General features: G+C 41.0%; 2 protein-coding genes across 7 annotated transcripts in view; one reads left to right on the forward strand and one right to left on the reverse strand.

Annotated features, from left to right (window-relative positions):
- Nucleotides 1–3,750: 3,750 nt before the first annotated feature.
- On the reverse strand, nucleotides 3,751–6,001 carry RPS23 (ribosomal protein S23). Its single transcript, XM_012477568.3, has 4 exons — nucleotides 5,932–6,001; nucleotides 5,317–5,476; nucleotides 4,091–4,211; nucleotides 3,751–3,946 (listed from the first exon to the last, which is right to left on the reverse strand). The coding sequence occupies exons 1-4, from the start codon at nucleotides 5,933–5,935 to the stop codon at nucleotides 3,800–3,802; spliced, it is 432 nt and encodes a 143-aa protein (XP_012332991.1). The 5' UTR covers nucleotides 5,936–6,001; the 3' UTR covers nucleotides 3,751–3,799.
- A 351-nt stretch (nucleotides 6,002–6,352) lies between these two features.
- LOC105734708 (V-type proton ATPase subunit S1-like protein) overlaps nucleotides 6,353–24,763 on the forward strand; it is a 68,658-nt gene continuing 50,247 nt past the window's right edge. For 2 of the 6 annotated variants that reach the window (XM_012477631.2, XM_021665399.2), the window contains exon 1: nucleotides 6,353–8,369. Coding sequence is in view for 3 of the 6 variants with exons in the window: in XM_064376100.1 (XP_064232170.1) it covers nucleotides 24,304–24,398 (95 nt within the window). In the remaining 3 variants the exon portion in view is untranslated. Of the gene's footprint in view, nucleotides 8,370–24,303; nucleotides 24,399–24,763 lie in introns of those variants that run through there. The other 4 variants (XM_064376100.1, XM_064376099.1, XM_012477630.2 and 1 more) reach the window with 3 other exon arrangements.

The following is a 24,763-nucleotide window of genomic DNA, read 5'->3' on the forward strand; positions in this document are numbered from 1 at the left end:
TATCATAATCCGGCTGAGTAGTATGTCATTTATGGATATACCACAGTGTATATATTTGCCCGTTAGGTTGTTTGTTTTTCTTGGCTGTCCAAATAAAGTTGCCATGAATATTTATGTACGGTTTTTGTGTGGACACATATTTTCATTTCTGTATTTCAATCATCTACCCAGGAGTACAATTTCTGGGTCATATGAAGTATCTGTTTAACTTTATAAAAAACTGACAAACTTTTCTAGAGCGACTGCAACATTTTTCCATCAACAATGTATGAGATTCAGTTACTCTACTCTCTACATTTTCACCAGTACTTGGTATTATCAGCATCTTTAACTTTAGCCAGGTTATAGTGACAACTTGTTGTGGTTTCAATTTGCATTTTCCTGGATGTTTAATGATTTTGATCATCTTTTCATCTGCTTATTTGCCATCTTTTTTGTGAAGAGATATATATTCGTATATTTGGCCACTTTGTAATGGGATTATCTGTTTTCTCACTTTTGGTTTAGAGAATTCTTCATCTCTTTTAGATGTAAGTCCTTTATTGCCTATGTGACTTGCAAATACTTTCTCCCAGTCTGTAGTTTGCCTTCTCATCCTCTTAACAGGATTCTTCTTTTTTTCAAGTCAGGGTCTCACTCTGTTGCTCAGGCTGGATTGCAATGGCACGATCATAGCTCACTGCAGTCTCAAACTCTTGAGCTGAAGTGATCCTCTGATCCTCTTGCTTCAGCCACTCAAATACCTGAAACTACAGATGCACACAACCATGCCAGGCTAATTTTAATTTTTTTTTTTTTTTTTTTTGTAGAGATAGGTGTATGGCTTTGCTGCCCAGGCTGGTCTTGAACTCCTGGACTCAAGCTATTAACATCTTCCCAACTCAGCCTCCCAAAGTGCTGGGATTACAGGCATGAACCACAGCGCCCAGCTTAACAGGACTTTTCAGAGAGAAAAAGTTTTTAAATTTTGATGAAATCCACCAATTTATCCATTTTTTCTTTTATGAAATGTGCTTCTAGTGTAATGTCTAAAAACTATACCTAAGCCTAGGTTGTAAAGATACTGTTTTAAATTTTATAGCTTTCCATTTTACATTTAGATATATGATCCATTTTAAATTTCATAATACGTGTGAGTTTGGGGTTCCTTGTTTTGTTTTTTTTGTTTTCGGCAAATGGAAGTCCACATCATTTATTGAAACTATTCTTCCTCCATTGGTTTTAAGATAAATCCATTGGTCATACTTCAGAATGTCTATTTATAGATTCTCTATCTTATTTCGTTGATAAGTATTTCTGTCTCTCCTCCAAGTCTTGATTACTGTAGCTATAGTCTTAAAATCAAGTTTTATGATTCTTCCACTTTTTTTTTCAATATTATTTATTCTAGTTGCCTTTCTATATAATTTTATTTTTTCTTAATTTTTATTATTTTTTTGAGATGGAGTTTCACTCTGTTGCCCAGGCTGGAGTGTAGTGGTGCAATCTTGGCTCCCTGCCACCTCCACCTCCCGGGTTCAAGTGATCCTCCAGCCTAGGCCTCCCAAGTAACTGGGATTACAGGTGCCCGGCACCACGCCCAGCCAATTTTTGTATTTTTTAGTATAGATGGGGTTTCTCCACGTTGGTCAGGCTGGTCTTGAACTCCTGACCTCAGATGATCTGCCCACCTCAACCTCCCAAAGTGCTGGGATTACAAGCTTGAGCCACTGAGCCTGGCCTCTAAGTAAATTTTAGAATTAGCTTTTTATTATAATTATTTTTTTGAGATGGAGCCTTGCTCTTGTTGCCCAGGCTGGAGTGGAATGGCGTGATCTAGGCTCACCGCACTCTCCACCCCTTGGGTTCAAGTGATTCTCCTGCCTCAGCCTCCTGAGTAGCTGGGATTACAGGTATGCGCCACCACACCTGGCTAATTTTGTATTTTTAGTAGAGACAGGGTTTCTCCATTAAGACTGGTCTCGAACTCTTGAGCTCCCAACCTCAGGTGATCTGCCCGCCTCAGCCTCCCAAAGTGCTGGAATTACAAGAAAAAAACCGCTGCTAGAATTTTGTGCCCAAGGTGAGTATATCGTTCCTCTCACCATAGACCTGGGCTTGCAATCAGGCCCGGCATCCATGTCATGTTGGATACGTGAAGGAAGGGGGCCTCAGCCATAAGGCAGTGAGGAATGGGTTGGGAGCCACACAGAGAAAGCAGAAGGCACCAAGACCAGGCTCAGCCGCTTTTGTATCTGAGGTGCTGGAGGTGTGTTTTTGGGTCAATTTGGCAGCTCCTGGGCCTCCGGCAGGACAGCTCCGCAAGCGAAAAGGGCATCCTGGGTGCAGCCAAGAAGTTACAGCTGCGAGGCATTGTCGAAGGTGTCTTGACGAGTCCGAGAAAGCAGGGAAACCGGGACGGGTCCCTGGGAACCTGTGCTGTCCCAGCCCCTTCCTGGTGGTCACAAGGACCACACCGCCCGGCAAGAGCTGACTGCTCCACGCCTGGAACCACGCTGCAGTGGCAGCCTCCATCCCTGGTTCTGGTCCGGTGAGCAAGGCCCAGCAATCTCTCCTGCATCACAAAGGGTTGGGTCAGCTAAGGCCCATCCGAAAGCACAATACTGACTGCAGCTACGCGTTAGGAAATGCACCCTAATAACAGGAACAGAGTCCTGAGGCTGGGTGTGGAACACAAGTTTCGGCATGAGCAGCTGAGACCAGTGTTGCTGGAGCAGAGAGCCAAGGAGAAAAATGGCGGGCTAAGGCTGGAATATGAGGCACAACCTGGGTTCTTCTGTGCCATGGCAAAGGTTCTGCTTCTGATCCAATGGGAAATGGGCAACCAAAGCAATTGTTTCCAAAGATCCTAAAGACAGTGTAAAGCTGGTCTCTAACTCAACCTCAGATGATCCTTAGGATTTGATCTAAAGGCTGATTAACCCATATTTACTATTAGTTAACAGTAGTTTCTTAGATTTAAATCAGAAGGCCAACAGCTTCATTTCAACCATGCTACTGTAGCCATGAAAATTCTGAAACAACTATTTGTGAAGGGCAAACCCTGCACGTACTCAACACCTAGCTTAATTTTACAAAGAACCAATATTGTCTCTACACTAAACCACATCCATTGCTGACTGGTCTTTGAAGACATGGAGGTTGCTGACAAATTCATGAGAAAATACCGAAAACAAGTATTGTCATATACGTATCCGATCTCTGTTGCCCGGCATATACTTCCACCAACTAAATGATCCAATGCCTGTATCCTATTTCAAACACAGTAATGTAGACACATTACAACATAGATCCTGACATCTTTAAGTAATTCAATAGGGTGGGGAGCAATTTTGAGGTTACTATTTATCATCTTGGGTCCCTGAAAGATGGATACAAGAATATGCATTTCCAAGGGCACCTTATCTATGGGAATGAAACCTGGCAAGTGCTTGAAGTCGCATTAGATACAGAAAATACCAAGAATAAAAAATAAACTATCTCAGTAGAATTTCAGTGAATTTTTTGGAGTTCCATTAAAGTTCTTAAATACTACAACACTGTACATTTACTCCAAATCTATCTCATTTTCTTATTCCACAGGATGAGGGAAATTGTGCCAGGTTATAAACCTAGAGAATCCTAAAACAACTGTCTTATCATCACCTGAAATTGGTAAAGGTCCTGTGTTTGCTGGTTTAGGATTTTAAAAAGAAACAGGTAAAGAACACAATCTTTGTGGTGAGAACAGGGGACAATAAGATACAAACATTTTTTGGCATATGAAAATTTATTACTACAGTGTTTTCACCATTAAAATTTATGATCTTGGTCTTTCCTTCTTGCCTTTGTATAGGGCCAAAAGAGAGACATTGGCTACTTTGACAACCTTAAAGCGAACTCCAGGAATATCACCAACAGCATGACCTTTGCGACCAAATCCAGCAACCAGAACTTCATCGTTTTCCTGGAATAAAATAAAAAGTGTATTTATGGTGTCAGTGGCAATCACAAAAATACTCTTTCGTGTGAGGTAACTCCTTTGGATCAGATAAAAATGTGTGGGAGGCCACCCCAAGAACAGAAGCTACAAGGGAGTTGAAATGCTCACCTCGATAAAGTTCAAGCAACCATCATTGGGTACAAAGGCTGTGATTTTCTTGCCATTCTTGATCAGCTGGACCCTGACACACTTCCTAATGGCAGAATTTGGCTGCTTGGCTTCAACTCCTCTGAAACATAAAAGGCATAGTAGAGTGAGCTGGCTTTCTGAAAAAGGGTAATTTTTTCACATAAACTAGAGGATTAATGAGAAACCGTTTCTATCTTTTCAATCTAACCTCAAATGACTGAAGTCCTGTGATGTCAACCAAGTTTTCTGTCAGTCTTAATTTCATTAGCACAATGGGGGAAGTTTCTAGACCCTTTACAGTTGTAAAATTAGACCAGAGTAGCAGTGTGGGCCTGTAGTCCCATCTTGCCAGGCCAAGGTGGGAGGAGATCTATGCCTAGGAGGTCAAGGCTGCCAGCCTGGGTGACAAGAGACCGGGTCTCCAAAAAAAAAAAATCTGCGATAAGAATTAGAAAGTCTAGGCTGGGCACAGTGGCTCATGCCTGTAATACCAGAACTTTGGGAGGTCGAGGCTGGCGGATCACCTGAGGTCAAGAGTTTGAGACCAGCCCGGTCAACATGACAAAACCTTGTCTCTACTAAAAATACACAATATTAGCTGGCATGGTGGTGGGCGTCTGTAATCCCAACTGAGAGGCTGAGAATGCAGGGAGCAGAGACTGTGCCACTGCACTCCAGCCTAGGTGACAGAGATAGACTCCCTCTCAAAAAAAAAAATTAGACAAAAAGATGGCTCTACCATGAAATAGAACTGAACTATTTGAAATTATCATTTTAAAAGTCAAAACCAGTCAAATATTGGCAATTTCATGTCTCCATCTTAGGTGTACGACCTCAGTCAATTCTGATGCAAGTCACTTCTCCTTATCAAGTAGAAAAATCATTTCATTGCAGATTCTATAGCTGACACATGCCATTTACTTGTAACATCTCCCACAGTAGTTTGTCCTTTACTTCTTCATTGCTAGTATCTTCTGAAATTTCTCCCAGACCAACTTAAAAAAACCCTAACTACCTAATTCCCAAGCGCTAATTTTACCAACTTTTAAATATAACAAACGTTTTGCAATTTTACCCCGCAATGCCCAAGTGGACACTACTACACAAAAACCGTTAATTACTTTAAAAACAAGAATTCAGTAAGTTTATGTCTCGAGTTCCTATAATAAACTAAACCTTGACGGGAGCAATGGACTTTCACTTACACTTTTTCTAGCACGATTCCTTTTGCATGAGAAGCACCTCCAAAAGGGTTGGCCTTCAGGGCTGTGCCCAAATGGGCTTTCTTGTACTGTTTATCATGCCACTTCTGGTCTCGTCGGTGGCTACGGAGCTTTCTAGCAGTACGAAGTCCACGACACTTGCCTAAAAATTAAAATATTTTAGTTCTTCCGCAAAAACTCGCCGTCTACGTGTTTCGTATCTTTTTAAACACTCGCCTCACCTGGAATAAACCCTTAAACCGACTGGCTCTCGTATATTGACTCGCGGGCCAAACAATTGGCCTTCCCCTGAACCGGCTAATAAACGTTCGAAGAGGGCTCTGAAGGGTGTGTTCTCCTAAAGGACAAGTCCCCGCTCGAGTGCTCGGGAGAAGCGCCGGTCTCCCTGCGTCCCTCTGTACCTCATCTCGGCGGCATACGCGCCGCACGGGCCCTTTCCGCGTCCGACCATGTGCCTCCTGAAGCGGCGCTTCCCCGGCCCTCCCCGATGGAGCCCCTCCGTGGCACCCCGCTCCCTACTCTATTCGCATCCGGCTGCCTGTTCCCAAGACCCCAAGTCCCGCTTGCTGCGCCCTCAGACGGGCCCGGAGAGCTCACCCATCCTGCCGGCGTCACGCGCCTGAGCGAAAGAGAGAAGCAGCACAGGAAGGAGCCACAAGCCACCGCGAGCAAGCCCCGCCCAGTCAAGGACCCCGAGCCGCGGTCTGCGCCGCGCCTGACCCAAGGCTGGAGTCTCGCCTTTGAAAACGACGCGTTTGCATCACTTTCCTGAGCCAGAATCTGCGTTTTATTTAATTTGTAAGAAATTCAGAGATATCTAATTTACATGGGTTTTCCCTTCTTTTTCATGTGAATGCTGGAGACCGGAGGAACGTGGACTACCAATCCCAGAATGCTTTGCATGGGACCCACTCACCATGCAGGCGCCCTTGCCAAAGCCACGGCGCGTGGGGTGCCGGGCGCGGGGCGCCCGGATGTGCTAGTTGGAACTAGTTCTGAGGAAAGAGAGATTGCTGAGCTGAATCTTTGTGGAGTGGAATGGAGTGGCGGGGGAGTCCTCTGAGTAGAATGGAAATTTAGACTTCTGAGCCTTAATTCATACTCACAAGCAACATAGTAAATTGTAAAATGTAGTGAAGCAATGTAGTGTAGTAACTAAAACCCCAAGCTTTGGAGCCAGACTGTGCCTCTAACTCTAAAGCTGCCATTTATTTTGACTGGTGTGCGACCTCGGGCGAGTCATCTAATTACCTTTTTTTTTTTTTTTTTGAGAAAGAGTCTCACTCTGTCACCCAGGCTGGAGTGCAGTGGTGCTATCTCGGCTCACTACAACTTCTGCCTCCCGGGTTCAAGCGATTGTCCCACCTCAGCCTCCTGAGTAGCTGGGATTACAGGCGTCCACCACCCGACTAATTTTTGTATTTTCAGTGGAGACGGAGTTTCGCCATGGTAGCCAGGCTGATCTCGAACTCTTGACCTCAAGTAATTCACCCGCCTTGGCCTCCCAAAGTGCTGGGATTACAGGCGTAAGCCACTGTGCTCGGCCATTTAATTAACTCTTATACTTAGTTTCTCCTGTAAGATGAACTAGCTGTGAGAGGTTTCTGGGATATTGGTTCACTCAGCAAGGATTTAAAAATATGCTTTCTATGTGCTAGATGCTGTTGTAGGTACTGGGAATATGGCGGTTAAATTAATAGGGTAAAAGTTTCTGTTCTGATAGAGTTTATTTTCTAAGTATGAGAGGACAGATTAGATAGATAGGTGTAAATTAAATAATTAAAAAAATACTGTAAAGCTATGGAGAAAATATAGCTGGGTGGGTGATAGTGACTTGGGGATGAGGGTGGTTACTCTGGATAGGGTAGTTTAAGGAGACATCTCTGTGGAGATGTAGAATGGGCTAGTGCTTTTTTTGTTTTGTTTGTCTTGAGGCAGAGTCTTGCTCTTTCGCCCAGGCTGGAGTGCAGTGGCACAACCTCTGCTCACTGCAACCTCTGCCTCCCCAGTTCAAGCGATTCTCCTGCCTCAGCTTCCTCAGTAGCTGGGTTTACAGGCTCCTGCCACCATGCCCAGCTATTTTTGTATTTTTAGAGATGGGGGTTTCACCGTCTTGGTCAGGCTGGTCTTGAACTCCTGACTTCGTGATCCACCCACCTCAGCCTCCCAACTGTGAGCCACTGCACCCATCTGGGTTAGTGCTTTTTAAGAACTGAAAGATCAGTGAAGAAGGGGAGCATAGTGACTGAGGAGCAGTGTGGCACTAGATGGGGTCTGAGAGTTACACAGTGACATGTGGAGCCTGTAGCCCATGGTAAAGCCCTTTTCTACTCTTCTGGTGATTTAAGGCCATAGTAAAATTTTCAGCATGTGAGTAGGTACCAAAATAGGATTTGTATTTTTATGGGATTACTCTGGCTGTTGAGAGGAGAAAAAGACATGAGTCTGGGAGGCCACTTGGGAAGGTATTGCAATAGCTCAGATGAGAGCTGGTGATAGCTTGGACCCTCAGTGGAGATGGTAAAAAGTGGTTGGGTCAGATATACTGTTTGGTGGTAGAATGAACAGAATTTGCTCAGTACTGTAGGGTGCGAGAGAGGAGTTAATTAGAGCACTGTGATTTTTGACCTGAGCACTTGGTTGAGTTGTAGAGTTGTGAGTTGTGAGTTGGGTGAGTTGCAGAGTGGGAAATACTAGGAGAGGAGCAAATTTCAAAGGAGGAAATGAAGAGTTCTGGTCTGGATGTGTTAAGTTTGAGCTGTCAAACATTCAGGGATGTGAAGGGGACAGTTGGATATATGATATGAAGTTCAGGAGTCATCAATGAATAAATAGTATTAAAAACTCTGGCTCTGACTGAGATAGTTTAGGCCATGACTGTAGGTAGAACAGAGAAAGATTAGAGTCCTCAGCACACCAAAGTTTAGTGGTACAGAAGAGAAGGCAGGTGAAGCAAAATAGACGAAGAAAGAGTGGCCAGTGTTACATTCTGTTCAAAACCAAGTGAAGAAAGGAGTGAAGAAGTATGAAAAGAGGTAAGATGACTGAGAATTGTCTTCTGGACTTGACAGTGTGGGGGTTACTGGTCACTTTGTCAAAAGGGGATTCCATGGAGTATTGAAAGTGAAAGGCTGATGGGATTGGAGTGAAGAGAATATGGGAGGGAAGGAAGTCTAGACAGCAAATAAAGACAGTTTTTCAAGGCATTTTTATTATGTGCAGAGAAATGGGACCACATTTGGAGGGGAATGTGGAATTAGGAGGGTTATATTTATTTCATTTTATTTATTTAGTTATTTTTTGAGACGGAGTTTTGCTCTCGTTACCCAGGCAGGAGTGCAATGGCACGATCTTGGCTTACTGCAACCTCTGCCTCCCGGGTTCAAGCGATTCTCCTGTCTTAGCCTCCCTAGTAGCTGGGATTACAGGCATGCACCATTATGCTCGGCTAATTTTGTATTTTTAGTAGAGACGGGGTTTCTCCATGTTGGCCAGGCTGATCTTGAACTCCTGACCTCAGGTGATCCACCCGCCTCAGCCTCCCAAAGTGCTGGGATTACAGCTGTGAGCCACCACACCCGGTGAGGGTTTTATTTTTAAGATGACAACTTTTATGACATTTTCGTATGCTGATCAGATTGAGAAAATTAAAAATGGGCTATTTAGCAGAGAAAGGGGAGAACTGCAGGAGCAGGTCCTTGAGTGGACTAGAAGGATGCCCAAGTGGAGGAGTTAGCTGTAGGAACAATAACAGTTTATGTACAGCAATAGAGTGATGGGTACAGCTGCAAGTAAATTGGAAGATTTAATGATAGGAGGTTGTGGAACTTCTGACTAGTTTTTCAATGAAATAAAAAGCAAGGCCATCAGTGAAGAGAAAGAGTGGGAGAAAAAGGGTAAGATGTGAAATTGTCATCAACAATAACAATACGGGCTTTAGATAGTACTTACTATGTGCCAGAAGCTATTTTTGGCTTATATGTATTAACTCATTTTATTTTCATAAGGAATTTTACTGAGGGATAGATAAAGAGAATTTTACTGAGGGATAGATATACAGAAACTGAGGCTTTGGTGAGATTAACTTGCCCAAGGTCACATATTTAGTAAGTGGCAGAATTAAGATTTTAACCCAGGTAATCTGGTTTTAGAATCTTATATTTGACCCCTATATTATACTGCCTCCTAATCTAGAATGGTAGGAAAATGCATTGACAAGAAAATAGGGTTGTTGAGCAGTTCTGAGAGCCCAACTGAAATCTGTGTTTATGAAGTGACATCAGTAAGTTACGTGTATTTCTTCAGATTCATTCAGTGAAATAACTGAAGAGGTGAGGAGGTGGATTTAAATGGCTGGGGTTGAGGTCTAGTCAGATAAGTATGATGGAGGGAGGGCAAAGGAATTAAGAGTATTTTCAGGAAAAGAATTACAGTGATGAAAAATGAAATCAAAGCTGGAGGACTAAAGGGCCACGAATAGCCAGAACGCTTCCGGAGAAGGACTAGCCCTACCAGATATGGGAAATTTTATGCAACTAAGAGAATACAACTAAGAGAGTACAACATTGGCACAAAGTAGACAAATTGTTGAATAAAACAATCACATAATGAATTAAGTCCCAGCAAGAGATTCATACGAGTATAGAATATTATTAAATGACAAAAGTAGATGTCAGATCAATGGGTAAAGGAGGGACTTTCAAAAAGATAGAGCTAGAAGTCCTAGCCAGAGCAATTAGGTAAGAAAGAAAAGGCGTTCAGTTTGGAAAGGAAGAAATTAAATTGTATTTCTTTGCACGTGACGTGATCCTGTGTATAGAAAACACTATTAAGACTCCATCAAAACTTGTTAGAACTAGTGAATGAATTAGCATAATAAATAAAATATATGTAAAAAACTAATGAATGAATTAACTAAAGCTGCAGTATGTAAAATCAACATACAAAAATCTGTAGTGTTTCTATACACTAAAAACTATCTTAAAAAGAAATCAAGAAAGCAATCCCATTTACAATAGCTACTAAAAGAAAAATAAAAGACTTAGGAATAAGTTTAACTAAGGTGAAAGGTCTGCATTCTGAAAACTGTAAAACATTGATGAAAGAAATTGAAGAGGACACATGCAAATGGAAAGACATTCCATGTTCACAGATTGGAAGAATTAATAATTATTAAGGTTGTCTGTACACTCGAAATGGTTTACAGATTCAATGCAATCTTTATGAAAATCTCCCTGAGATAGGAGAAATTCAAGAGCCTGAGGTAGGAGAATCTTATATGTGGAATCTAAAAATTTTGAATTGATAGAAGCAGTGAGTAGAAATGGTGGGCATGGGAGTTTGGGGGATTTGGGGAGATGTTGGTCAAAGTGAAGGACTGTGTTCTCTTTCCGGGTCCACAAGGGGGCGTAGTTTTAAGGGCAAGAACTTCCCAGCACCATGCCCCCCTCCCATCTTTCTCCATCTGGGAGATTTAATGGTCTCTGTTTTAATTTTTGAGGGCATGGGGAAGGGTCAAAAGTCAATCACTCCAGTGGGAGTTCCAAAGAACTCTTTCATTGGCTAGAGGTCTTGGAGAAGGTGGGGGTTCCTCCTAGGTTAAAAGTCCCCTTCTTCCACACCTCTATGGATTCCATGTTTGGGTCCCCTTCCACGAATACTCCCTTCCTGGAAGCTGTCTTTCTCTCTCCTGGATTTCCCCTCTGGAGTTCCCTTCCACACTATCTCGTGGAAGCCTGTCTTCCCCGCCTAAACTCCATCTCTCTCTCTATTCCCTTCCACTCAGTGTGGAAGCTGCTTTCCTCTCCTGGATTCCATCTGTCTGATTCTCTCACTCATTGTGAGAGTTAGCTGTTTCTTTCTCCTTCTCCTTTTTCTCTCTCTACCTAAATAAATTACTTTCTACAAACACTTTTGAGTCTGGCGTTTACTGTGCACTGCACCGTGGTCTCCTCTCCCATTCTTGGGGGAGTGGTAGACCAAGAACCTGGAGAAATGTCCTCTCAGGGGAACTGAGGGCTTCCCTGAATCCCTGAACCCCAACATTACAAAAGGATACAAAAGTTTAGTTTGACGGGAGGAATAAATTTTCAGGAGACTTGTTGAATAACGTGGTGACTCCACTTTACCCACAAACAATATGGGTTTGAATTGAGCAGGTCCACATATAGACCGATTTTCTTCTGCCTCTGACACCCCAAGAAAACAAAAACTCCTCTTCCTCCTTCTCCTCCTCCTTAGCCTACTCAATGTAAAGACTGAGGAAGAAGACCTTTATGATGATCCATTTCCATTTAATGAGTAGTAAATATATTTTCTTTATAATTTTCTTATTAACATTCAGTTCTCTGGTTTAATTTATGGTAAGAATATGTAATGCAGGAAACATGAAATATGTGTTAATAGGCTGTTTATGTTATCAGTAAGACTTCCATTCAACAGTAGGCTATTAGTAGTTAAGTTTTTGGAAAGTCAGAAGTTATACACGGATTTTCCACTGTGTGGAGGTCAGCATCCATAGTCTCCATGTTGTTCAAGGGTCAGCTGTATAAATAACAAAGTATAGGCCAGATGCTGTGGCTCACGCCTGTAATCCCAGAACTTTGGAAGGCTCAAGTGGGTGGATCACCTGAGGTCAGGAGTTTGACACCAGCCCGACTAACATGATGAAACCCTATCTGTACTAAGAATACAAAAATTAGCTGGGCACAGTGGTGGGTGCCTGTAATTCCAGCTACTCAGGAGGCTGAGGTAGGAAAATCACTTGTACCTGGGAGGTGGAGGTTGCAGTGAGCTGAGATCATGCCAGTGCACTCCAGCCTGGGTGACAAAGCGAGAGTCTGTCTTAAAAAAAAAAAAAGCATGCATAGGCATATTATAAAAAAGAAAACGTGTGACCTATAAATATTTGAAGAGGTCTTTGTCATGTCTGATTATGATGTAAATATTAAACCGTACTTGAAATTAGTTGGGGGAATACTTCCTCTTTTCTGTTGTCTCTAAGTGTTCATGTAAAATTGGGATGATTTGTTTTTTGGAGGTTAAGTAAAACATCCTGTAAAACCGTTGGGGCCTGGTGTTTTCTTCATGGTAAGATTATTAACCACAGCTTAAATCTCTTTAATGGTTAAAGAAATACTTGTAAAACTGTAGGTTTTTTTTCTCAGTCAGATCTGGTAAGTCATTCTTCTGGGAATTTATCCATTTCATCTAAGTTTTCAAAATTGTTTCATAGAGCTGTTATTGTATCGTGGGTATGTATATGTATGTATGTGTATATATGTATATATTATATATTTTGTGTTGGAAGGTTCTAAACTATGACTTCAATTTCATTAGTAAATATAGTGCTATTCAGGTTATTTTTTTCTTGAGTGAGTTTTGATGGTGTGTGCCTTCCTGGGAATTTGTCCATTTCATCTAAGTTGATTAATATTTGGCTTGATGCCGTTTGTAATATTCTCTTATCTTTTTAATACCCTTAGATTAATAGTGATGTGTCATCTTTCATTCCCAATATTGGTGATTTGTGACTTCTTTCTTACTCTTTTTCTTGTTTCTTGGTCAGTGTATTAGTCAGGGTTCTTAAGAAAAACAGAACCAATAGAATGTATATGTATGCACATGCATGCACACACACACGGAGGATTTATTATGAGAATTTGGCTCATGCAATTGTGAGGCAAAGAAGTCCCACGATCTGCTGTCTGCAAGCTGGAGACCAAAGATATCAGTTGTTTAATTCAGTCTGAGTTTGAAGGCCTGAGAACTGGGGCTGCTAACTGTGTAGATCTCAGTCCAAGGGCCAGAGAAGAAGAGATGATGTCAGGGAGGAATAAGGGCCAGATTCCTTCTTCCTCTGCCTTTTGTTCTATTTCAAGCCCTCAGTGAACTGGTTGATGCCTACACTGGAGAGGGCAGTCTACTTTACTGAGTCGCCTGACTCAAACGCCAATCTTATCCAGAAACATCTTCACAGATACACCCAGAAATAATGTTGAATCTGGGCACCCCTAGGGCCAAGCAAGTTGATACATAGAATTAACCATCACAATCAGCAAGAAGTCTAACAATCTTATTGATCTGTTCAGAGGACCAGCTTTTTGTTTCAATAATTTTCTCTCATTTTTATTTATTTATTTTACTTTTTTCTTTTCTTTTTGCAGCATCAACTATCAAGCAGTCTATTAGGTTTTTGTTTGTTTTCAATGTCATTGATTTCTGCTCTTTATTATTTACTTTCTTCTGTTTGTTTTGGATTTAAATTTGTTCTCTTTATTTTTTTTAGCTTATTAAAGTGGAAGCTTAGGTAATTGTTTTTTTTTTGTTTTTTTTTTTTAAATTCTTTCTATTGTCTCTCTGGAGAGTGGCTATAAAATGCATCCTTGCTGTGATGGGTCTCCCTGATTGTTATGGATGCTTACAATGTACATTTCATGGAACACCTCTTTATCCTGAGGGACGGATGGCCTGATGCCTAAGTGTCTGACCCATGACCAGGTGTCCCTTTCACAGTAAACTTGTTTTACTGAAAGACACCCTTGTGGTTTTTTGTTGACCTGTGTCTAGTTTATTCCTACTAAGATAGCCTTTCTCTAGGAGAGCCCTAACCAGGAAAGAAGTCTGGGTGTGTCAGCAGATGAAACACAGAAGAGGCAGCACAGCAAAACACATCAAATAACAGAAGCATTTTGATTACAGGGCTCAGAAAGAAGAGGGCAGCACACCTTGCAGGGCTGTTTGGGACACACTTGCTCAACCAGTGGGTGTGGGGCAAGAGAGAGACAGAGACAGACAACTTGTGGGATTAAAGCCTTTATTGGGGTCCGAAGTACTATCCAAGCAGGTTTCCCATGGGGAGTTTTCACTGGTGGGTTTAAAGCAAGCAGGCATATGTTCTGTGGGGCCATGCTGCGACTGAAAGATGGTCCCTGTGGGGTGTGGGGGTCAGTGGGGCACGTCAAGGGGGCTGTATCTAGCCTCCCCATAGGGAGCTGGTCAACCAGAGGTGATTGTCAGGGGGCTACATGGATCAACCACACTGAGGAACTGGAAAGAGGTAGAGAAATGTGAACTGTGTCAAGTATGAGTAAGCCCTGCTCTGGCATAAGAAAGTTCAACTTATATTCAGAATTGATGCTGAGGTAACGTAACATTATAGAATTGACTCCAGTCATTGATTTGAAACCTTCAGTCTTTTCTAATATATTTAATGCTCTACATAACCCTCTAAGCACTGCTTGAGTTGCATGCCTCAGGTTTTGGTATGTTATGTTTTAGTTTTTATTCAATTCCAAATGTTTATTAATTTCTCTTTTGACTTTCTTTTTGAATCATGGATTTAGAAGTATGTTACTTATTTTCAAATATTTGGGGATTTCCAAATATATGTGAATTTTCTATGCACATTTGAAAAGAAAGTATATTCTGCTGATGTTGGGTGAAACATTCTATCAATGTTAACTAGCCCAAGATGGTTGATAGTGCTATTCAGGTCTTCTGCATCCTGTATTCAGGATGGTAGTGACATTAGTTGGGGGAGGTGAGGATCATTTTCGGATGTTGGATGATATTTGGATGTTGGATTACGGCTTACTTTCAGTAATGAGCTTAATTAATACTTTTTTTTTTTTTTAAGATGGAGTCTTGCTCTGTTGCCAGGCCGGAGTGCAGTGGCATGAACTCATCTCACTGCAACCTCTGCCTCCTGGGTTCAAACAATTCCCCTGCTCAGCCTCCCAAGTAGCTGGGACTACAGATGGCCACCACCATGCCTAGCTAATTTTTTGTGTTTTTAGTAGAGACAGGGTTTCACCGTGTTAGTCAGGGATGGTCTGGATCTCCTGACCTCGTGATCCGCCTACCTTGGCCTCCCAAAGTGCTGGGATTACAGTCGTGAGCCACCACACCCGGCCTATTACGTTTTTATACATTTTAAAAGTCCCACAAATAAGGCATGAACCAATGGTCAGAGTGTTATGAGCCAAAGATTATGATTACTCTTTCTCAGAAGAGAAAAAAAAGGGATTTAACTTTTGTTTCTTGGTGCTTTAAATTTTGAATTTTTCACTTTGTGATGAAGAACTTATTACTTAATTTGGAGCCGGAATGGAGAAGGGACTATCCTTTGATATTGGACTTTAAATATCCCGAAAAGAGCCCCCCAAGAGAATCTGCTTGAAGAGTTAGAGGAAAAGAAAGAAGGCCCCAGGGCTGCAGGCTGGTGAGCCAGCAGGAAAGTAGGGGAAGATGAAGTCAGAGAAGTGGGCAGGGCCAATGTGTGTCAAATGGTAGCCTGGGATAAGAGATTGGGGTTTTATTCTGACTGTAATGAGAAGCACTGGAGGGGCTAAAGTAAGAGAGTGACAAGATCAAATCTACATTTTAAAATGCTCACTGTGCCTGCTATAAAGGAATCAGGACACAGAGGCAAGGCCTCAGGCCATTCAAGGAGGGGGCTGCTACAGTAGTCTAGGTGAGAGGGAGTAGGCAGTAACTTTGGAGGTAGAGAGATGTCATACTCTTCGGGATATATTTTGGAGTTAGGTCATGAATGAAAGAGCTAAAGAGCAGACATCCTCACTATTATCATCACCACCATCACCTTTTCTCATATGTATTGAGTGTTATTTTGGTGCCAGACATTGGGCTAGTAAGCATTTCATATGCCTAATATCTTTTAATCCTCAAAACAATCCCTATGTGGTAGGTGCTATTAGCCCCATTTTACACAGAGAAAATGGAGACTTAAATTTAAGTTAACTTGCTTAACTTCTTTGTTGGTTTTTAGATTAGTAATAGGGTAGAATTTTGATTTTAAGTTTAGAAAAAAATTTAATGAACGTGAAGTAAATAAGGCACAAAATAGATGGAAACAGAATAGACAAACACCAGGAAAACTAGAGAGTTGTTGTTAAAAGTATTTTTATTGTAAGTTGCAACCTGCTATTTTGGGGTTACTATAGAGTATATGAAAACCAAGAGACGCCGTCACAAAAGAATCTTATTTGGTAGCTCTTGCAATGTGGGAGAAGTGGGAACAGAAAAGAGAACAATTTTCCCTCTTTTCTGTCATCTTACGAGTAGAAGGAGTTTAATAAACTGGTTTCTGTGTCACTTTACTCATTCCAAGCCAGGTGAGGATGTGTGACATCTACAGCACATTTAGAAAGAGTAGTCTGGGCATGTTCAGCTTTTCCTTGTTGAAACCCAACCACAGAGCATGCATGTCCCCCATTTTCTCCTAGGCAGACCTTTTTACCCAGCAAGAGCCCAGTGCTGCTAGGATAGGCTGCCATGTCTCTCTTCTGATGGGAGGGCTCAGTTACAATCCATTTTGCTCCTACTCTAAGCATTCCTCCATTCTCTGTCCTGGCCTTGCACGCCAATACAGGTGACATTTGGGCCTCTGCTTGTCTTACCCCTTTTGCTATTTCTTTTTATTTGGTTTAACATTCAGTTGGGGTAGAAATGCATTTCGATTTGATTTCTCGCAGAGAAACCCCACTTTCTCCAATTAAGAAGAAAGGTAGGTTTTCATACATTAGATTAGTTGATGAGGAGATTTAGGTCAAGAGTGATCATGATTCTTGATACCACCCTGGGCAGAGCTAGCCATTTTGGTAGAAGAGCCAAAGGTTTTAACAATGTTGACGATTAATACTGTAACATTTAGGGTGGTTAGAAATGGTTCTTAGTACTTTAGCTATAAAAATGGAGGCAGCAATTGCTATGGAAATATGACAAGTTAAAATAACAGCTTTAAGTGAGCATGAAGAAGCAGTGAGGGTAAGACTAATGATTATGTGCTCTGTGTAACTACTCTTGATGAATGTTGAGTGCTTAATTTTCGTGATTATATTTTTAAACACAATTTTTTTCGTTATCCAAAATGAATGGAATTTCTTATTCTCTCACTCTAGCTACTGCTTGGTGCAGTGATTATTTCTTCTCACATTGATTCCAAGGCAGACCTAAAGAAATATGTCTGTGTTGCCATATGATCTTACTAATATTCAGAGCTGATGTTTAAAATCCTGTCATTATAATTAAACCTCTGTGTGGGATCTAGGGGGAGTTGACAAAGCTGTTCTTTGATGCTCTTTGTAAAATTCCTGGAAGGGAGCTATAATTTTAAGATGCATACTAAAAGTAATTCTCCAGGTGTCCTTGAGCTTGGCTGAAAACCAAGCAGAGGGAAATAAGCTTCTATTTCAGTAGGGACCTTTGAGTTCTAAGAAAAGAAAGATAATTTTTCTCACTGCAATGTGAGAAATGTGTTAGAATCTCCTTCCCTGCAGAGATTTCAGAACTGGGTAGTTGGACCAGATATGTGTTGTCTATCAGTTCAGTGGGGAAACAGTTGATCATTGGTGATGGAGAACGGTAGAGGTGGCTCTTTCAGCCCTTGCATTCCACAGTAAAATGAAGTCATCAGGATTATTTCTACTTTTTTTTTCTTTTCTGGAGACAGAGTCTCACTCTGTAGCCCATGCTGGAGTATAGTGGGGAATTCTCAATTCACTGCAATTTCCACCTCCTGGGTTCAAGCGATTTTCCTGTCTCAGCCTCCTGAGTAGCTGAGACTACAGGTGCGTGCCACCACTCCCTGGCTGAATTTTTTTGTACTTTTAGTAGAGACGGAGTTTCACCATGTTAGCCAGGATGGTCTCGATCTCCTGATCTTGTGATCCGCCCACCTCGGCCTCCCAAAGTGCTGGGATTACAGGTGTGAGCCACTGTGCCCAGCCGTCATCAGGATTATTTCAAGATTATGCAAGTATAATGATATGTAAATTACTATAATGTATATGTATAAAAATTCCTACCAAAATAAGCATGCAAAATGTTGGACATTTTATATTATTAAGACTTTATTGCTTAAAGGATTTTAATGTAAATCAATTTTTTCCTTTGACTTGAAAAGAAAAAAGAAAGAAAAGGAAGGAAATAGAGGAAGGAAAAAAAAGAAGAGAGGGGGTTCTGGGTTTATATAGCTACACAAAAGAACAGAAGTAATTTTTCTATTGATTTAAAAAATTGCTTCTTGATCTTGTTGGTTCTAGCAGTCATTACTAATTATGAGGATAGACGAAATGAATGACTCTGTAGCCGGTTCATAGATAGAGCCATTCCGCCATACTAGGGAACAGTGTGCCCATGTATGCGTGGATTTTAAAATTTACTTAGATGGGTTTTAATTTATAATTCACAAACATATTTATATTTAGAAAATAATAACTTGCAGTTGTTACCAAGTAGTTGTATATAATGCTCCCTTTGAAAATAAGTATGCATGGCCAGGCACAATGGCTCACATCTGTAATCCCAGCACTTTAGGAGGCTGAAGCAGATGGATCACCTGAGGTAAGGAGTTTGAGACCAGCCTGGCCAATATGGTGAAACCCCATCCCTACTAAAATTACAAAAAGTATTGAGGCATGGTGGCTCACGCCTGTAGTCTCAAGCTACTCAGGAGGCTGAGGCACAAGAATCGCTGGAACCCTGGAGCTGGAGGTTGCAGTGAGCTGAGATCACACCATTGCACACCAGCCTGAGCAACAGAGTGAGACTTGGTCTCAAAAAAAAAAGAAAGAAAGAAAGAAACTAAGTGTGCTGGTTAATTTATATCCAAAGAATTCATTTCGCCCTTGTTATAAATGTGACTTCAAGGATAGGGCAGCATCACATGGCACATACTCTCAACCTGAGTTTGATCTCAGTGAAGATCAGACTGTCAAGGTGGACCCTGCAGGTGCCTGGTGAGAGCATTTTTTGAGGGTAGTGGAGGTCTTTTCCTTCCCTGGGACCTAGGTCTGTGAGGCCCAACTCTCTCTTCCTGGTTCATGCCTTGATTACCACATTAAATGTGTCATTTAGCAAATCCTTTTGATAAAGCCTCTTTTGCATTTCAAGTAAAGAAACCCATTTGAGTCTCTTGTCTATTATATACTTGTCACTCCGCCTCCTTCATTTAATCAGCCATTGCCTGGGGTAGAGGTGGGGCTGACCTGAAGCAAGGTCACTGCTTTGCTGGGTGAATATCCCAAACTGTGTTTACAAGTTACTGGGCTGGGAGCATTTTGGGGGCAAGAACTGTATCTTTGACTTTGGATTCCTGGTAAAGAACCTAGCACTATGACAATCAGTATTTGTCAAATGCATAAGTTTGTTTCAAGTGCAGGCCTCCTGTCTTAGTTTAGCTTGAGCAACCCAGAACTCAAATAAGTGCCATTAATCTGGCACAAGTTCTGTATTCTAAGAAGTCAAAGGGAAACCTAAAGTGAGAAACATGAACATTTAAATATTTGATGTACCATCCTGATTCTAATTAATGCAGAAGTTGATTTGATGAAAATTGGTAGAAATCATGGCAGCAGTTTTGCTCTGAACTTGATAAAGGGTTATATGGTACCTTCTGCTCCTTGGGAAATGGGGGATGCTAGTGAACTGATGTAACCTGGATTTTGTTTGTTTCCATTTTCAAGGGGTAGAATTCTATGGAAACTTGAATTAATTGATTTTCCTGTTATAATTACCTGAAGACTCAGGCCCTGGGAGTCATAACCATATGGCACAAAGTGGGAATTAATTATGTGGCATTTTTTGATAGGATCATTCATTCATTCTTTGTATTTAACTGAGCACCGTCTTGGGCTCCAGGTTTATATTAGTCAAATAAACATGGTATCTGCCCTGATGGAATGTGCCTTGTGATGAACAAACAGCATCTATAAGTACACAAGAAAATGAATATCTCAGTGAAAATTGTGATATATGCTATGATGAAAGTGAATAGGATACAGGGAGAGCTAGAGAGGTGTGAGGTGACACTCACAGAGAGAGCAGTATGTGCAAGGTCACTGGGGTGCAATGGAGCTTGGCATGTTGAGGATGCTGAGAAGCTGAGTGCGAGCCAGTGTGCCTGGAACGTGTTCAGAGGAAGAGCTGGTATTAAATGAGGCGAGAGAGACCAGCAGGGACCAGGCCTTGCTGGACTTTGTAGGAGGTATGTGGATTTGGATTTTGAATCATGATCCAAAGACCATTATAATTGATTTAAACATGAATGCAACTTTTGGTCTGAAAGCATTGAATGAATCGAGACTTGTACTCATGTTAGAGTCTTCTTAAGGTAAATATTAGAATTCTTAAGTTAGATCCATTTTTGTTCCCATGGGAACACAATTCTATATGGTCACATATGATTATGGGAAGATAGATTTTTGATATTCAAATATTCAGGTAACATTTCATTTAGTTGTATGTAGTAAATCAAAAAATAAAGCAAACGCAAGTTGTTTCCAGTTGTAAAGAAGGCAGTTTGGATGTACAGCTTCCTGTTCTCCCGCGGAGACTATAGAGGGGAAATTTTCTATGAGCCTCTGCATTTTCTGCATGTATTGTGAGCTAGTCCCTAACTGCTGTTTGTTCTGGAATACCTTTTCTTGGATGTTTGTATAGGGAGAATACTTGAAAGGTAGAAATCATGTCCCCTTTGTAGCAAAGGACAGGCTTGCTTATAGTATTGGAAAGCAGAGATAGTGTTTCCCCTTAGAGCAAAGGACAGATAGGTTTACTACTCACTCTAAAAATCTGGGGCTCCTTAAGTGCAGGGTGTCTCTCCTGAAATGAAGCATGCTTCTGGACCTACCTATATTACTCCACGGGCAAGGGGAAATGACCAAGCATATATTGATGCTTCTGCCCCTTGCTGTGTGGTGAGTAATAAAGTCATTTTCTCTGACCCAGGAGTCTGTGTCTTCTGTCAGTATCCATAAAACTGGCAGGCTAACTAGTTAACTTCTAAGTGAGTAAAATCTCAGACCCTTTATAGTTCTTCACAGAGGCTCCTCAGCAGTCTGAGCTGGAAGGTACAATGCCAGGCAGGTGACATCCTAGTGCTTTGCAGCCTCTAAGATGTACAATTAGCATTTCTTGTCACTGTTTTTCTCCTCCAAAGTCACAAGATGAGCTATTCTCAGATAGTCACATCTTAAGTGTGACTTCTAGTTTAAAATATATGTGTGAAACCTACTAGCTACTAATTATTATGCCTTGAATATTCTTAACCAAGTGGGAGAATATTTCAACAACAGAAAGAATACTATGTTAAAATTTTAGGATCCTCAGGACATAAAATATATTACAATGATACTTGATTTAAAATTAAAAATATTGTGTGTCTGAAATGTCGCTCTTTTCTGAGAAAGGAGAGCTTTAGTCCCTTAGTGATTATCACATAAGACTCTTTCATGGAAATATGCTTGGTTCACAGAACCATTATTGTCACAATGCAGGATCATCACTGGCTTGGGCTCTCGCTTTCTCCTGACCAGGGACTTGAGTAGGCACTGCCACTGCTCCCATAGGACAATACCAGGCCCTGCTCTGGCAGCTGCAGGAGATGTTCTGTATCTGCAGTGTCCGATACAGTGGGCACTAGCCACAAGTGTCCACTGAATGCTTGAAATTTGGCTTGTTTGAATTGAGATGTAAGTAGTATGGTGGCTCACACCTGTAATCCCAGCACTTCTAGAGGCTGAAGCAGGAGGACTGCTTGAGCCCAGGAGTTCGAGACCAGCCTGGGTAACATATCGTGACCCCCCCTCTACAAAATATAGAAATAAATAAATTTAAAAAATTATACAATAGAGTTCAGATTTAGGGCAGAAAAGGAATGTCAAATGTTTCACTAATAATTCTTAAAATTGAGTATGTTTGGAATGATAGTATTTTAGATAGGTTAAATCAAAATACTGTTAAAATTAGTTTCACCTCTTATTTGTACTTCCTTTTAATGTGACTACTAGAAAATTTTAAATGACATATGCAGTTCTCATTCTATTTCTATTGAACAATGCTGTTCTAGATTCTTGCTACTTAAAGGGCGGTTCTCAGGCGAGCAGCATCACCATCATCATCATCTGGGAGCTGGTTAGGAATGTGGTATCCTACACCCCACCCCAGACTTACTGGGTCAACATTTGCATTTTAACAGAATCTCATGTGATTTGTATGCACTTTACAGTTTGAGTAGCTGAGCTTCCCCAAGACTAGAATTGATTGGTTCAGCAAACTAAAAATATAAAGTGACCAGTTAAACTTGGTTTTTAAATAAACAATGTTTTAAATATAGTATGTCCCAGATATTGCATGGAACATACTTATATTACAGTTTTTGTTGTTTTTCTGACATTCAAGTTTAACAGGTTATCTGTCAACATTACCTAAGACTAAACTTCTCTTGTCCAGACCTGCTTGTTACTTGAAATTCCACAGAATCAGGAAAAAAACAGAAAGACAAAAGGAGAGGTGAAGAGTAGAAGCTGGGTGAAATGAAAGAAGGCAGAGAAGAAAACGCAGTATGAGGAGGCAGTAGGAATTAGATGGGGCAGAGAAATGCCACATTTAAGGGCAGCGACCCTTTTTATTTTATATTTTTTGTTAGCAACTTTCCTCCTTATTTCTGTAATTCTCCCACTTCCCCTAGTCATTCTGCTTTATTTAACCAATAACAGGGCAGCTTTCTCTTTTTATTTTCTGTTGGGGTCCCCTGAACTATGTTGGAAGACAGTGGTGTGTGAGAGGAATAGGAATGTCTCCTCAGCACCAAGACCCCAGCTTTCAGATAGTCCATCATCTCTGAAATTTCACTTACAAATAGCCCTTTTCTGCCATAGGTACTTTGTCTTTAAGCCATCAAGGTTCCTAAGTGCTCCAAATAACACTTGACACTTCTCATTTTGGAGGATTTTCTTTATTGTGGCATTTTAATTGTATTTTTAAAAAATGTAAAACAGCTCTTAGGAATTTTGTCATTTGTTTGTTTTGTTTTTCAGGCTTTTTAGGGGAGTAAGGTGAAAGGAGAGGCCAGCAGGGAAGGAATAACAATAGGCACTCTATTTAGCTAAACATTGAGTTAAGAAGAGCCTTTCATTGCGGGTCCAGTGGCTCAAGCCTGTAATCCAAGCACTCTGGGAGGCCAAGGCTGGCAGATCACCTGAGGTCAGGAGTTTGAGACCAGCCTGGCCAAGATGGTGAAGCCCCACCTCTACTAAAAATACAAAAATCAGCTGGGCGTGGTGATGCATGCCTGTAGTCCCAGCTACTCTGGAGGTTGAGGCAGGAGAATTGCTTGAAGAAAAGGAGGCCAAGGTTGCAGTGAGCTGAGATTGCGCCTCTGCACTCCAGCCTGACAGAGTGAGACTCTGTTTCAAAAAAAAAAAAGAGCCTTTCATCCATGATCCCATTTAATCTTCACAATGATTAAGCACCTCTGTCCCCACTCTGCACATAAGGACACAAGGCTCAGGAGGGAAAATAACCTGCCTGGTGTCAGCTTGCTCACTGGTAAGGGCTGGAGCTGGACAGGCACTTCAGCTTCTGACTCCAAAGCCAGCACTCCTCACCAGTGCTGTCCACACCACTTGGCAAATGGAGGCTCATGAATTCAACAGGAAACTGTGAACTAGGACCTATATGTAAATTTAGGGAAGTTCCTGAGATTTTTATTTATTCACCTGAAAAATACTTGTGAAAATATATACTTCATAGATTTTGGGTAGAAATTAATAGCTTCCTGAAGTGTAGTATGAAATATATAATAGTATGACATATATGTAGTATGAAGTATATAAAATAGAGAGTTCTAGTAAGAATTATATGACAGTATCAAAACAATGCACATTTCTAAAATGAGCTTAAGTGGCAAATATATTTTCTTTAAAAAGTGGCTCCTTAATAATCTTTCCATGAGATGAATAATTAAAAACCTAAATACTGGTTTCACTCTAAGCATAATCAGACCCCTTTCTTCCTCCTCTCCCCATGGAATACATTCTGAGAAAGCTGCCCTGTTATTGGTTAAATATGCTGTCAGTCACATGGCATGAAAAGTACTGCCTCTGCTCTGTTTGCATTTATGAATTAACAGATGTGCTTGCTTTGGAGAAACTGATTCTTTTCTTGATGGGCAAAAAAATCTTGTTTAGTGTTTCACTGATTTTTTTATGTATAGGATTTTCACTAACTTTGGAGCATATATTTGCCAGGAAGAATGTAAGGTGAGTAACTGCACATCTTTTAAAGCAATGCATTTGTGAACTTCAGTGCAAGTATGAAATTAGGTGGCTTTGTAATTTCTTTATGTTGTTTCATATCTACATTTGTTTGTCATTCAAAATGGATAGCCAGATCATACAGGTAGCTACAAAAATATTGACCAGAGTTTATGCTTGAGGTAAAAATATAAGCTTTATTATAAGAGACATTTGTTTAAAACATCCAATAAACTTTTGTAGTATGCATCAAATTATTTATCTATGAGAAAATGACTCCTTAAATCAGTATTCAGATTTGTTTTATACTTAAAAGTAAATGTTAATTTCACAGTGTCTTCTGCCATTATTATGTGAGAAAAGAGTGAGAA

The sequence above is a fragment of the Aotus nancymaae genome, unplaced genomic scaffold, assembly GCF_030222135.1.
Source record: "Aotus nancymaae isolate 86718 unplaced genomic scaffold, 86718_ANA_hifiasm-v0.15.2.pri h1tg000014l, whole genome shotgun sequence".
Classification (NCBI taxonomy): domain Eukaryota; kingdom Metazoa; phylum Chordata; class Mammalia; order Primates; family Aotidae; genus Aotus; species Aotus nancymaae.